The following is a 14,495-nucleotide window of genomic DNA, read 5'->3' as shown; positions in this document are numbered from 1 at the left end:
AATCACAAATATGCTTGACATACCACGAGTTGGTAGCACAGCATTACAAAGGCACTGTAATATGAATGAAAGATACATGAAAATGCCATCTAGTTTACTGCCATAAGTCTCCTCACCAATTAAAAAAGAAGAAAGCACTAAGTTCACATCTAAAACCTTCCCTTCCTGCTTTTCCATCATCTTGCTGGACATGAAGACAATTGCTTTGGTGTGGAATCGTCTAAGTCACTATCTAGGAGGACAGCAATCTCCACACATGGTCTCACTTCATGCCCACTTTCAGGGTCCCCCTACCGTATGTTCCTTAACTTCTCCACCGGAAAATGATCTTCCTCCTGGATCTGATCCTCAATGCTCTTGCTCATCTCAAAATTTCGTAAGGTTGTGAGGGCAAATCAACGTAGCTGCTTCCACCACTCCGCATTGCTGAAGGTAATACCTGGAAAAGGAAAGAGCACGTGACAAGAGGTAGAGCAGGAATGGGTTCTGCAACTGCAAGGAAGAGAAATAACTCCATCTCAGATCCTCAGTCCCATTCAATCACTTTTTTATCCAATTAGCCATAGTACATCCCAGTCCATTTATGCCAGCTTTATGCTCTAACAATGGCTGCTATAGAACAGATCATACTTGAGCCAGCCTGAAGTTCGTGCACAGCTTCACAGTACACTAGTAAGATTCACAGTCTCACTGACACAAGATCAATATTACACCAGCTCAGCAAGCATCCTCACCAGATCCTACACAATGAAAGTGGCAAATACCTATTGCCAGGGAAGAGATCAGGGCCACTCCCATCTGGGTATGGTTTTGTGGTACAGCAGAGTTGCTCTAGTGGCTACCCAAGAGTGGAGTATTCCGGTCCTAGTAGTAGGGCAATCCCATGGCCAGCTTTTGGTCCTCCAGCTGCTGCCTTTGTCCAGATACCTGCACAGCTCAGGGAGTAAACTGGCACACAACTAACCCCACCAAGAATTTTTAAAAGTGTGACAAGTTCTTTGCCTAATCAGCTGCTCACTGACTCACCTCAGGCTCAGATGCACACCAGGGCCCAAAAAGAGGGATGCTGCGAACATATGGCCAGGATCACAACCGTCAGTGGCAACTAGCCAAGAGAGCACTCTAGCCATATCCTCAAAGCACCTGACAGCAGTGTGCACAGGTGATACTCAATACTGCATAAAAGCCGCTGGGGCTATATTGACTCTTCAGGATAATTTGAATGCTTGTACTCGCAGCCCCACTGCATACTTAGCAGCTTGCCACTACCCCCTCCTTCAGAGAAGCACCCCTCACCGGCAGTGCCCTCCACCCTGTCCTGTGCTCTGTGCACTGCTCCTTGACTTGTAGGGTAGTAAATACCGTTTCCTCATTTCCTTCCATTTTCTGGCTCACTCCTCCTTTCTCAAGTTACTTTACATTTCCTCAGTTACTCTATAGAGTCAGGAAATGTGATGAATGCTTTTACCTCATTTGATGTATTTTGGCTTGATTGGAGAAGCCTTACTGACAGACATGAATACCTGTAAACATGAAGTTAAAAGGCTAAATGTAGGTCTCTAAAATATTCTCCATCCAGAAACGGAAGCCTCCCCGATGGTAAGAAAATATGTAAATCTGTCTGTGTGAACTTGTACTGGAAGACTAGGCTGATGAGACAAATAGCCAATAGCATATTCTCCCACAGACATTTGAGTCCCAGTGCAGGTCACACGTTGGGAGCCTATGAGCTGAACTTCCTCGCCCTTCTGGGGGCTGAGCAAGGTCATAGCAATCTGCTATGCTGCCTGTGCAGCCAAGGTGGGGCAGGCAGCTGGGAGCAGAAACCTCCGCAGCCCTACGATGCTCAGCCATCTCCTCTGCAATCTGGCAGCCTCCACCTTTGTGTCTCTCTTCACCTTGGGACTTACTTTCCCACTTCCTGACTTTCTTCTGCCTGGCTTGGGGAAGGGCCTGCTTTTCTTTGATGCTGAACACAGTCTAGAGCTAAGACACTTGGCTCTGCTCCAAGGTTATGAGTAACAGCAGCTGCATAATGATTTACTGTTGGTGGAGTCCCAGTGCAGGTCACATGTTGGGAGCCTATGAGCTGAACTTCCTTGCCCTTCTGGGGGCTGAGCAAAGTCATAGCAATCTGCTATTTATTGGAAATCCCTGATGAACAGATGCCATTTCATTGGCTTGGTTGTTGTTCAGATGAAGTGTGTTTTGGGTTAAATGAGTTTGTTCACAAATGTTTAACCAAGTCTTTTGCTCTGACTGGTGAAAAATTTCTGCCATCATCTGGAAAATAACAGTACGTACTTTATCTTATCTCTAGTGCTGTGTAGCATGTTACAAGTGTATGTGTTACACAAATTGTTGAACGGTGCAGTGGTGACTGACCCCTATTATGTGCTAATCACAGCAGGTCCTCTGTCTAATTGCTGCCTGAATTAAGGCAGTGGTTGACATAGTCATTTTCTACAAGGAAGGAAGGAGAGTGCTTTCTGAAAGAAAAAAGGTTTTAGCAGCCGAGATGATGTTACTCACAGCAGAGCAGGCAAGAAGATTTCCACAGGCCAATCTGCATAATGATAATACGTTACATCTGAAAATACATGTGGATATGCGTCTGATGATACAAGTATTATCCAGCCTTCCCAAAGTGCTTGACCAGAGCAGACAGTCCAGCAGACCTTAGAAGAGACTGGAACTTGCACAGCTGGTGATGTTAGAAATGTAATTGCATGTCCTTGCCTCCCAAATCATCATACAACATCCCACCCTCAGGGGCTCAAGGGGCATATCTGTCTTCTTCAGAAGCTGGGTCTCATCTCCATTCATTTGTGGTATCTATGTAATTACACAAGGGTTAATCTGCATAAAACCATTCTGAGGTCCCTTGATGCCCAGCACACTCCCAGTGCATGGTTAGCCAGAGAGTATGTACTCTGATGTTGTAATGCTTATATCCAGACAGCCTCTTTTGCTAGGCAAGAGTTCAAGCGTTCTTTTGATAGTGAATAACAAAAGGAATACAGGTTGAAACTTGTCATTTTATTTGTACCTGGGAACAGCTATTGGCTAATAGCCTGTACCCAGCTTTGCCGTATGGAAACTCCGGATCCTGAAATTCCCCTGGGGTAGCTAATTCCTGCCCTGGAAATGCTGGGAGTCACATGCGTTTTCCAGGCAAGTGTATATCTCTTACCTTCTCTTTCTTCCAGTGTGAAGAAGAATAGCTGGGAAAGGGAAGCAGCCAGCCAGTCCTGTTGCTCTTCCCCTCACGGAGGATGTGCTTTAGCTGAAGAGACATAACTTATGCCAGAGCATAGCTGAAACAAGAGTGCCACTAGGCTACAAATACACTTGGAGGGGCTGTTTTGGAGGTAAGAAGATAGCATTTTCTCACAGTGCCAATCCAAAGGAGAACAGAGCTGAGTGAATTAAACAATGAGAAATGCAGGTCCCAGATTAAAGGCTACATACAAATACCATCGCAGGAGCAAGCCCATACCCACCACGAGGCAGAGCCAGCAAAACAAGAGCCTCCGTAAGATATGTCCAGAGGGAGGCCTGGATTTTGAAGGTCTATACAGTGCTTCACACAGTGGAGTCCTGCCTTGATAATTTGAGCAGAAAATAGCACATGCAGCCAGAGGATGGTGCATTTTGTACTGCTCTGACATCTGCTTTCATGCCACACTGGGAGGAAAGCAGAATCTTTCAGGTGCTTCTTGTGAACGTGAACTGCCTCAGGATGGGTCTTTCCTACTCAGAAAAGCCTGGGGTTTGGTTCTTGTCTTTCTGTCATCAGAGGTGACCCAAGACCTTTTGCATTAAAATCTCTTCCCAGTGACACTCACAGAGCCCTCCGAATAGTTCTGGCTTTACCCCAACATCACTCGGAAACTCTTCAGAGGTTATGTGGGTAATGAGATAATAAAAAGGGCATGTTTGGACATGGCAGTTAAGCCATGAACAAAGCCCTGCTTTTCCAGTGCATGAGTATTCACAGCAGTTGTTTTTAATATCTTAATTTAGATGAGAAATAATTCCTTCTTCTTTGCTGGAAAATGTGCTAGTCCTCAGCTAATTGGACGAAGAATAAAATGTGCCCATCCTTTCCAGTATGTTTGGACAGCTCAGTGGAAGCCATCGCCCAGTGTTCACAGCCTGTCTATCTATCTGGTCTCTTCTTGTACAAAGAAGAGTGTAGATGTGAGCACTCAAAGAACGGTCAAACTGATGTGGACTCAAGCTCTACAGCATCAGGCTGGAACAGGAAAGAAAAGGCCTTTCACAACTCATTGCCATTACCTGAGGGATAAATGAGAAATGGAAGATGTCCTCTAAGTTTTCACATTCCCTTCCAGTGTCACACCATCTAAGACTTTGTATCTTTTTTGCCACGTACCTCAAAAGCCATAATGGGATGGGCTGAGCATCAGCAGTGGACAGCGGCGTTCTCTGGCCTATTTTGCGGGCCTGGAGGAGGCCACTACGGTGGTAGTTTGGGTGGGCTCCTCCTTATCTGACAAGGTTGTCTAAGAATGTGGCTGAGCTCCTTTTCTACTTCGTAGAGAGAAAGAGGCATCTGTTTGGTGCCCCCCCACAGATAGGTGCCCATGGGAGGGCTGGGGCCAGTTGCTTTCCTTCCTAGACGGGTATCGTTGGTGAGGTGAATCCTGCCCATTGGGATCGCCCAAAGGATGCTGTGTAAATGTGGGCCTGTTCCACCCCTCACCTCTCATCCCTCCCTCCTCGTCCTGTTTCCAGCTAGGGGGAGTGGTGAAAGCATCCCTGCCATTTGCCCTCTCCTTCTGGCACAACTTTGGGGTGATGAAGAGCTCTGTGGAGCAGGCTCCACCAGCCCTGCACCACACAGCACTGCGTGCTGTCCCTGGGCTAGGCTGGCAGTGCTGTGCTGTGGGAATGGTTTGAACGGGAACCTGCATGTCCTGTGCATTTTGGGGGGTCTCAGCAAACTGAGTGGTGTGTCTCAGGGAAAGGACAAAGGGCCAGAGACCCACGTGTCTGAGGCAAAGAGCCACAGAGCAGTCAGAGTGCAAGCAGAGCCTAGAGTGGGGTGGAAAGCCCTCTGCACTCACCCCTGTTTATAGGGGTTTTGGATTCCAATGAGGATGAGGCGTGGGAAACAATATGTCATTTCATGTTTTATGTTTTATTAACTCTTTAATATTCATTAAACTGATCATTCTGCTAAGCTCTGATCATGGTGCATTTGCCCATAAATGCACCTTGATCATCTTCAACTAGTTTTTAGAGACATCTTGAAATGTAAGCGCTGCAGGTTGCTGCAGGACTCCGTGGTTCAGGCAGAACATGTGAACTCCTCAGTGGCAATGCAAATGCTATAGACAATGTGATTGGTCTGGTTAAAACAGCAGACCAGGACGAGCTGAGTTTATTAGTCAAAAATCTGCACGTGTGAGTACAATTGTGTAATTTCATTCCAGAAATGGAGGTGGAATACCTAAGAACTCGGGATAATGCCCTTTCTTCCACCACAGTGCCCCCCTCCACTGTGGTCACATACTAGAGTGACTGGCAGACGTTACCCTATGCGTGAGGACAAACAGCAAGAGTTTAGACATATACATTGCAGCGGGCTCTAAACATTTCTGTTTTCTGGTCCGTCATGTATCTTGGCTCTCTACCATCCGCTACCTTTATTCTGTAGAGGAACACACCAGGACAGCATTACTGTATTTACAGGTCCCAGTTGTCACAAGGACTGTTCCAGGTCTTAACATTGCCAGTCCTGGAGAAAGAAGTATTTCAAGTTTTTCTGACAGCACTAGAAGCTGATTTCTTTTCTTCTATGTTACAGAAAGGAACACAAACCAAAGAGGTAAAAGCCAGCGTATGTAAACAATTGCTTCATTCCTAGTTTGTTCATTTTTATCTTGGGCAGATTAATAAGTAATCTCCTATCTCAGCGGAAACAGAGAGGTGCCATTGGCTGATTTTTCCAAGTGCTTCAGTGCCAGAGCATATATATATAGCAATGGATTTGCAGGTCCAACTTCAGTTTCTTCTGGAACTTGACACCTTTTCTTTGGCCCACCATGGAGCCCCTGGGAATGACCACGATTTTCTTGATGACTTGTTTCTCATGCCTTCTCTTTTCAGCGTGGAGAAGTAAATCTCGAACAGGGAAGCAGCCTCCTGGCCCTATTGCACTCCCCTTCATTGGAAGCATGTTCCATCTGAACCCACGAAACGTGCCTGAAAGCCTGGAGAAGGTAAGGGATTGCCTCTTTTCTTCCTATGTTGTCTCCATTGCATTTAAAATGAGGTCCAGTGCAGATGGGCTCTCAGCTTAATGCAACAGACAATGTCAAAGCTGCATTAACCAAATGTCAGACTCAAAACAGAAAAAAAACTTTCTCAGAAATGTGTCCTTCTGAAATCTGTATATTGTCTATTATATTAATCATAATAATGATGAGTGCTCTGCTGGCCTCATGGCAGTACTGCAATTTGCAATGGCTTTGCAGTCAAGGTACTGATGCTGTTGCAGTATTTGTGGTACTCTTCTTGTGCCCGACTCCACACCACTCTGGCAACATGGCCTGGCCCTGGTTTGGGGAGGACCCCCCACTCCATTTTGCTGCCTCTTCTTCCTAGCAGATAGACGTGATCTCCTGGGAGTGGACGCAGTGAATGAAGCAGGAAAGTTTGGAGGTGAGGTGTGCTGCCCATTTCTTCTCCCAGCTAATGGCACATATTTGTCAAGCAAAACCTGTGTGTTGGGAGTTCTGCTGGAGCACCTGTTACTTACGTGACTGCATGGGGAGGATGGTGGATGGAGGAGGAGGGTCTCTGGGCTTCCAGACACTTTGAACGGAGGTGCCCTCCACTAGGTGAAAACGCTCAGGGGAAAATCCCAATATCCCTGGGAAACCAGACCAGCCGAGAAGCTCTAGGCTTCACCTACAGGCCCAGCAAATCCACAAGTTTTACCAGTAGTGTGGAACACGGTGGCATTGTAGTATTTTGCCAACCATGAATACTTGGAGAGGGGGAGGGTCAAGCGGTAACATAGCTGCACTGGTCAATAGGTCGTGTAATAGAAGGCTTTTGAGTACCATTGTCAGCAATCTACTTCAGCCTCTATTGTTCAGCCTTCATTTAGCTGCCTCCACATGGCAACTTGATACCAGAAGCATCGTTACTCAAACAATAATGTCTGTGGAGAGCCCAGAGGTGTGCACAAGTAACCCTTGTAGGTTAAATATGCCTGAGCCTATACTGAGCCTCCAACTCTTCTCTCTCAAATCCTTAACAGTGACTGAGATTCTGCTGAGCAAAGCATAATCCCAATTTTTCCAGTACAATGACTATGTGCCTCCAGCCTGGATATTGTTAAGCAGTTCTACAGATTGGTGCGTAAGAGAACAGACATTTTGTCGGTCATGGTGGTGTGGTATCCACATATTTCCAGAGCTTAAAAAATGACAAAAGACCCTTTGTATGAAGTGTTAAGGCTGACAAAGCTGCTTCAGAGCATTCACTTCTTCAGCACAAAAATGTCGTGGTGGCTAGCATCACTGCGTGCATTAGCAAACATACACATATGAGCTCCTTTTTGCCTCAGTGCTTCTGCATGTTGAGTCATGAGCACCCTCTAAGCATCCTGCTTTATTTTAGAGCACGAGATTATTCAGTTTCCTACTATAAAAAAATAGGACTTTATCTAGCTTGCTCTTAAAGACTGAACATAAGAAAAGGTGTTCCAGGTCAGACCAAAAGTCCATGTCCTCTTCTCAACTGCAGGCCAAAAGCAGATGTCTGGAAAAGCGTATGCGACTAGCACGAGGAGTCAGAGACTCTTCCCTGGTATACTCTTCCAGTTTCCAGAGATCTGTGGCCCAGGAGCTTTTAAAGACAAGTGTGGTGTGTTTGGGTTTGAAAACCCTTCATGGACTTCTGTGACCATGTCTAACTGCTTTTCGAGCCTGTGTAAACTGTTGTTATCCACCCTGCAGCAAAGAGTTCCAGACTGCTCTGAAGGCCCCGTGAAGAATTGTTTCTTTTTGTGGGATTTGGACCTGACACCTCATCCTTTCCACTCCTACCACCTGTTTTTTGTATGACTGTTCCCTCTTCCTCTGGCTGTAATTCACGGTTTAAAGATCTCTACACTGCTGCTGATCAATGCCATGTCTCAACAATCAGACCTCTTTGCTATGAAACCTCTCAGTGTCTCAGACCTCCTTGCTATGAAATTCTTTTTGCTTGATTGACATTCAGCTGTGGTGTTCTTTGTGTTCTTTCCTACAGCTCAGCAAGAAGTACGGTCCTGTCTTCACAGTACGTTTAGGCCCCAAAGAGGTTGTGGTGCTGTATGGCTATGACGTTGTGAAAGAAGCTCTGATTGATCAGGCAGATGAGTTCAGTGGAAGAGGCACTCTACCGCTGTTTGACAAATTCTTCCAGGGCACAGGTATGTTCTGGGTAATCTTAGCATGTAGGGCCGATGCTTCCAGTGCTTCAGGAAACAGCTGCAAAGGCAGCGAAGGAGGCAGTGTGGGGACTTTGTTTATTACCGTCAGGTATATAAAAAAAGAAGAATGAAAGACAAACAGCCCAACTGTCTACTTGGATCCTTGAGTAAATGGGAACTCCATACTCACGCTCACACTAAAGGTTTTTAAGGCCCTGGGCCGGCTTTGCTGAGTTCCTTGTTTTTGCAGCAGTCTTCAATTTCTGGCCCAAAATTTTGTTCATGAAGTATGCCTGTAAGATCTTTCTTTTACTCTCCCATCTCCAAAAATATCAGCAATACGTAAACCGCTAAGGAATCAGCAAAAGTCAAATTCCAAAGCACAAGAAAGAGAAGTTAAACACAGGCTCTGCCAGTAAAAACCAGGCCCTGGGCTCAATCAGCAGGGCAGTTTCCAGTATGGTATCTATCCAAGTAAACAGCTATTCCAGCGTGTACTACAGGTTCCGTGGTATGAAGAAGACAGACGGCTAGAAAGCAAGAGGGAAACCAGAATCCCCAGGATTTCCATCCAGCCTCCCCCTCAGCAGGTGCATTTAGTCTCCACCACAAGCAAAAACAGCGCTGTAGTGTAATGATTATTTCAGCAGCGCTCTTAGAGAAAGCCTTGTGGCATCCAACAGTGAGGAACACCATGCCAAGTACCCTTCTCACAGACTACTTCGTACTCCTCCTTCCCGTTGTCCCTTGTGTTTTACTCAACCTGCAGCAATCAGAAGGATCAGATCTGCCACCTCCAGAACCGCAGAGAGCTTCTTAGAGTTTGGGGCATCTAGCAATTGCAGTGGAACTCCACAGACAGGCGTCTTTGCATGCCAAGTATTTACTGTGTCACTCTTTCTTACTAGAGGAAAAAAGTCTGTCTCCTCACCGAGTCTCTGTTTTTCCTCCGTGTGTCAGGAATTGTGAACAGCAATGGGGAGACCTGGAAGCAACTCCGACGATTTGCCCTCACTACCCTGCGTGATTTTGGGATGGGGAAGAAGAGCATTGAGGACCGGATCCAGGAGGAAGCTCATTTTCTGGTGGAGAGGATCAAGAACACACGTGGTAGGACATGAACTTTGGGGCTACTAGGACAGCCTGCATGCCTGCAATGATAGGGAAGGGTGTGGCGATGCTTCACCAAGTGTATGACATGGGAAGTGGGCACATGGCTGCTGCTTTTGCTCCCTGATCCAAGGGGTCTTGAAGAAGTGGGTGACAGGATAAGTAATTTTCAGGCATTTGGTTTTGGGTCCAGTCTTCTGAACACTAGACAATACTTCCCAGCTCTTAGGGAGGGGATGATGGGGACAGCGACTACTATAGGCTGTTTTCCAGGGCAGGGCAGAGGGTAACCCCATTGGTTTCACCCTATGAAAGTCTTTTCTGGTAGCATATCAGCCAAGACTATTGCTTCTAACTACCTCCCCTGAGAGTGGCACAGTGCCAGCAGGGACCACAGGCTTCCTTTCTGCAGCCAGCCTTCACACATGTTTATTCTGTAAGAGAAAAAGCAGACAAACCTAAAAGGCTGCTGCAACATCACCGTTTCCCATGAGCATTGGTTTTGGTGGGATTCTCAGGGCCATACATCAGCTGATGAGGGACCAAGGCACTCAGACCAGTGTCCTGCTGAGAGCAGAACAAAAGACTTAAACCTTTTAAGCAAGAAAATCTTCACTTCAAGTAGGGAAGAATAAATTGGATAAGCCTTTCATCATCTGCTCAAAGGACTGTGGGACTCTGGGTCTTGCATAGATGCAAAACTTCCCAGTAGTGTCAGGGGAGGGAACAATGGATTGAAATAATGAATGCAAGATACTGATTTTGTTCCAGAGCGGCCCTTCAGGCCTGACAGCTTCCTAGTCCATGCTGTTTCCAACATCATCTGCTCCATTGTCTTTGGGGATCGGTTTGACTATGAGGACAAAAAATTTCTGACTCTAATTGAGTTGCTAGATGAAAATAACAGGATCCAGAATGCTATACAGACACTGGTATGTGCAAAATTTCATTTCATTAATAAATTTATGAATGATTACAATATTTTTATTAGTGAATATTTATTCATGTAATTAGTTTTGCATTGGGGTGGTCTGTCCTAAAGTGGGAGAAGACTTTTGAAGGCCCAAAAGGCAGTGAAGTGACCAATTCCTGAGTCTTTTTTCCTTAAGGACTTGCCATTGTATGTCCAAAGGAGGATATCATTGGAAAAGTAACCAAAATGTAGTGAAGTCTTTCCTTGAAGAGTGACACCATAAAGTTTGTAAAAGGCATTAAAATCCAGCTGAATAATAAAGACCTATTGTTCCAAATGGGTTTAACTGCCATATTTTATAATCACAGTTAAGAGAAAACTTTGCTGCATTCAGACTAACCAGAATGTGCTTTTCCATCATTTTATTTTTACAGTTATACAATTTCATGCCACGTATCCTGGACCACTTACCCGGGCCTCATCACAAATTGGCACAGAATATTGACGCAGTTTATAAATTTATTTCTGAAATCGTAACAGCCCACCAGAAATCCCTGGATCCCACCTGTCCTCGAGACTTCACTGATGCTTTTCTTATCAAAATGGAACAGGTAGTGTAACAGAGATAGCTTTTTAGATTACAAGAAAACCCCTGTTTGTTTGGAATCCCAGCATCTTCTCACGGTCATGACAGGGCATTCTGCTCTTGCAAACAGAGAGGGAAATCTGTTTTTCTTGGCATATCAGCTTTAGTCTGTCCTCTCCACTTTCTTACTAAGAATTTTTAAAAAGTGTCCGTGATGTTATTCAGTAAAAATTCTGTAATTGCTGGTGTTCTGGAGAGTGAGTGTTGTACTTCTAAAAGGACATTAGATGTATCTAAAAACATGTATGATGCATACAGGACTTTCCATTGTAAACAAGTGTCTTAGGCTTTGCGCTCAAACAATTTGCCAAATCTTTCTCCAGGAGAAAGGGAATGCTCGTTCAGAATTTACCCCTGAGACCCTGATCAGAACCACATTTGACTTGTTCCTTGCTGGAACAGGGACAACCAGCACTACACTGAGATATGGACTTCTGATTCTCCTGAAATACCCAGAGATAGAAGGTAATACAAAAGGGAATAAATAACTGAAAACTCTTTTTTTTTTTTTACATCATGGAATCAGTTTGAACAACTCATGTCATTACTACAAGTGGCAATGTTCCCTTGACTAAGGAAACATGTATTTACAATATGGAACGTGTATCAGTCTTAGTTCTGTTCACAGTAGAAAGGTATTAGTACACAGTAAATTCATATATTCCTGGTGTGCCAAAACCAAGTTTTGCTGTAAATACAGGACAGGCCTAGGCAAACGGATGGGAGACTTGCCCATTCAACACTTACTTATTTCCTAACAGAGAAAGTTCACAAAGAGATTGACCATGTGATTGGCCGAGACCGAAGCCCCTGCATGGCGGATCGGAGCCAGATGCCATACACAGATGCTGTGATCCATGAAATCCAGAGATTCATGGATTTACTTCCACTTAATGTCCCACATGCTGTGACCAAAGACACCAAGTTCAGAGACTATCTTATCCCCAAGGTCAGTTCCACTGCTTCTGAGAAAAGTCATACTCTCTTGCCCCAAGAGAACAAAGCCATGATGTGTTCTGTTCATTGTGTTCTATTCTCTTTTTAACTTGCTTTTCAAGCTGTGCTCTTCTGCTTAGGGAAAGAGCATTTCTAACCTTCTAATATCTATGGATTACACAGAGATTCATTTGAGCAGTTTCCTAACTCACCAGGGTTTTCAAATCCCATGTGCACGTGCAGACTTAGGTACCCTGACCTCAGTAGCCCAGAGCTCTGCTAAGTTTTGCACTGTTCCCTTTCAGCTAATCTGTGAGATGATCACAGAGCCTACACAAGCCAACAGAAGAGAGGAAGAGGGCAAAGAAGAGCTGGAGCTTCCTGCTCTGGACTGCAGGGCTGGCTGCATATTGTCCCCATACAAACTTTGCAGCTGCATGCTCTTCCTACACCAAAGCCAAATAATTCACTGAATTGAATCCAAATAATCTCAAAGCTGGAAAATTTTGAGAATTAAGGTGTTAGCTTTGGGGGGGGGGGGGAGGCATTAATAGGCACTAAGACTGGCAATGGTCTAGGCTTGTGTTTCCCTTTATGAATCAGTATTCCTGCTTCCTACCTGTTATAAAAATAGTTGTTATGGAATGAACTGCATCAATGAAAAAACATAGCCAGTTACCTGTTAGAGACGAACAAGTACGGTTGATCTCAGTCAACCCTTCCTAAACTTATTTTCTTGCTCAGAAAAAAAACTGTTTTTTCCTAATACTCACCCAAGACTTTTCCATGACGGCTCTTTTGCAGTTCTATTAGTTTGTCTCATGCAATTTTAATCTTGCTGCTTCTTATTGAAGGCTGTATATAATGGGTCCATGCAGGGAACTTCTCAATGCCACTTTGCTTTAGCGTATCTCTGCTTTAACTTTCTTCTCCTCTCTTTGCTAATTCAGGGCACTATGATATTCCCCATGCTAAGATCTGTCCTACATGACAACAAGGAATTTCCAAATCCAGAACAATTTGACCCGGGACATTTCTTAAATGCAAATGGAACCTTTAGAAAGAGCAACTACTTCATGCCATTTTCTGCAGGTAAGCACTCTATCTATTTCAGATCCCAGGCTATCCTCTCCTAGAGACTCTCTGAAGATTTCAGTGGCTCTGTCACCATGGTCTACACAGTGACACCTGGTGCTCTCCTGTTAGAGTCACTTCTGGGCAGCTCTAAGCCCTGCACTGGCGTTCCAGTTGATTTCATCTTTTACCATTACAAAAGCTCCTCCAACGGATTCTACAAGGAGAGCTGCATGAAGTGTAACCCACAGCCATGCCACTTGTCTCTCCAAACTTAATATCAGACAGCAGCAGGCCTTTGCCCACCAAGCACTCCCATATTGTTCCAGACACCGAGCCCCTAGGTTAACTCATTCGCTTCCCCAAAATGCCATAGTGCTGCCTGTTCATTCTGAGATGTCTGAACTTTCATTAAGCAGGGATTAAAACAAGTTACTAGAAAAATATTCCACTATCACCTCACTTTTCTTTTTCCTTGCAGGAAAACGCATCTGTGCAGGAGAAGGTCTGGCACGGATGGAGCTATTCATATTTTTAACAGCCATCCTGCAGAATTTTACTTTGAAACCTGTTATCGATCGCAAGGACATTGACATTTCCCCAATAATCAACAGTTTTGCAAATACGCCAAAACCTTACGAGATCTCTTTCCTTCCACGTTAGCCAAGTAAAGACAGTTGCCAACCTCCAAGCTCCTGAAAGCTCTGCTTGAACGACAATCATTTTCCAACCTGGAGATACTAAACACTGAGACCATTTGCTAGATTCTTTATCGAGAGACATGTCCTACTAAAAAGAAGAAAATGTTTGTATGTATCCAGCTCTAAGGCAAGTAGGTGGTTGCACAGGGGAGGAGACAGCTCCCTATGGCAAAGCTATACAGGCTTTCCTCCACGCCTCCTCTGCCTAACCCAGGTTCCTCTCTGGGTCCTTACCTCCTGACATACCTCAGGGTATGTGAGTTAGTGCTCTCAGAGCCCTGCTACTGCTGTCTGTGCCACCTGTTCCTCTCAGCACAGCAGGAACAGTGACAGTTGTACTATAGAGTTTTCCCAGACACTGCTTGAGGTACATGTCTCTCCTCTGTAGTTTCTTTCTTTTTTTTTTTTTTCTTTGTGACCTGCTTGTGATGGTAAGCACAAATGGTGTAGAACTGTTTTTTTTCCTGTCAGAAGATGATGATCTTCCACCCTCAGGGGCTCAGCAGACACTGTATTCTCGCCATAGTATATATCCTCTCCTTCGGTGGGGATGGAGTTTATCTGAGGACTAGGCAGATGGGTCCCCTCTTATGTGATTATAATAAAGGTCTGTGAAATTACACTTTATATTGCAAAATAAAGAAAAAGTAATAAACTGGA

General features: G+C 44.9%; 1 protein-coding gene across 1 annotated transcript; it reads left to right on the top strand.

The window, feature by feature from the left end:
• Positions 1–6,021: 6,021 nt before the first annotated feature.
• LOC135328711 (cytochrome P450 2H1-like) lies at positions 6,022–14,495 on the top strand. The gene is made up of 9 exons (XM_064513969.1): positions 6,022–6,251; positions 8,293–8,455; positions 9,416–9,565; positions 10,337–10,497; positions 10,913–11,089; positions 11,448–11,589; positions 11,886–12,073; positions 13,011–13,152; positions 13,616–14,495. Exons 1-9 carry the CDS (start codon positions 6,075–6,077, stop codon positions 13,795–13,797), a joined length of 1,482 nt encoding a protein of 493 aa, XP_064370039.1. The 5' UTR covers positions 6,022–6,074; the 3' UTR covers positions 13,798–14,495.

The sequence above is a fragment of the Dromaius novaehollandiae genome, chromosome 6 (genome assembly GCF_036370855.1).
Source record: "Dromaius novaehollandiae isolate bDroNov1 chromosome 6, bDroNov1.hap1, whole genome shotgun sequence".
NCBI lineage: Eukaryota > Metazoa > Chordata > Aves > Casuariiformes > Dromaiidae > Dromaius > Dromaius novaehollandiae.
Note: the sequence above shows the minus strand (reverse complement) of the source record. Positions and strands in the feature narration are given on the sequence as shown.

Coding starts and splice junctions, on each gene's coding strand:
- LOC135328711 (XM_064513969.1), top strand. CDS start 6,075: ATGGAGCCCCTGGGAATGACCACGATTTTCTTGATGACTTGTTTCTCA. Junction 6,252..8,292: donor TGCCTGAAAGCCTGGAGAAG/GTAAGGGATTGC, acceptor TCTTTCCTACAG/CTCAGCAAGAAGTACGGTCC. Junction 9,566..10,336: donor GAGGATCAAGAACACACGTG/GTAGGACATGAA, acceptor ATTTTGTTCCAG/AGCGGCCCTTCAGGCCTGAC.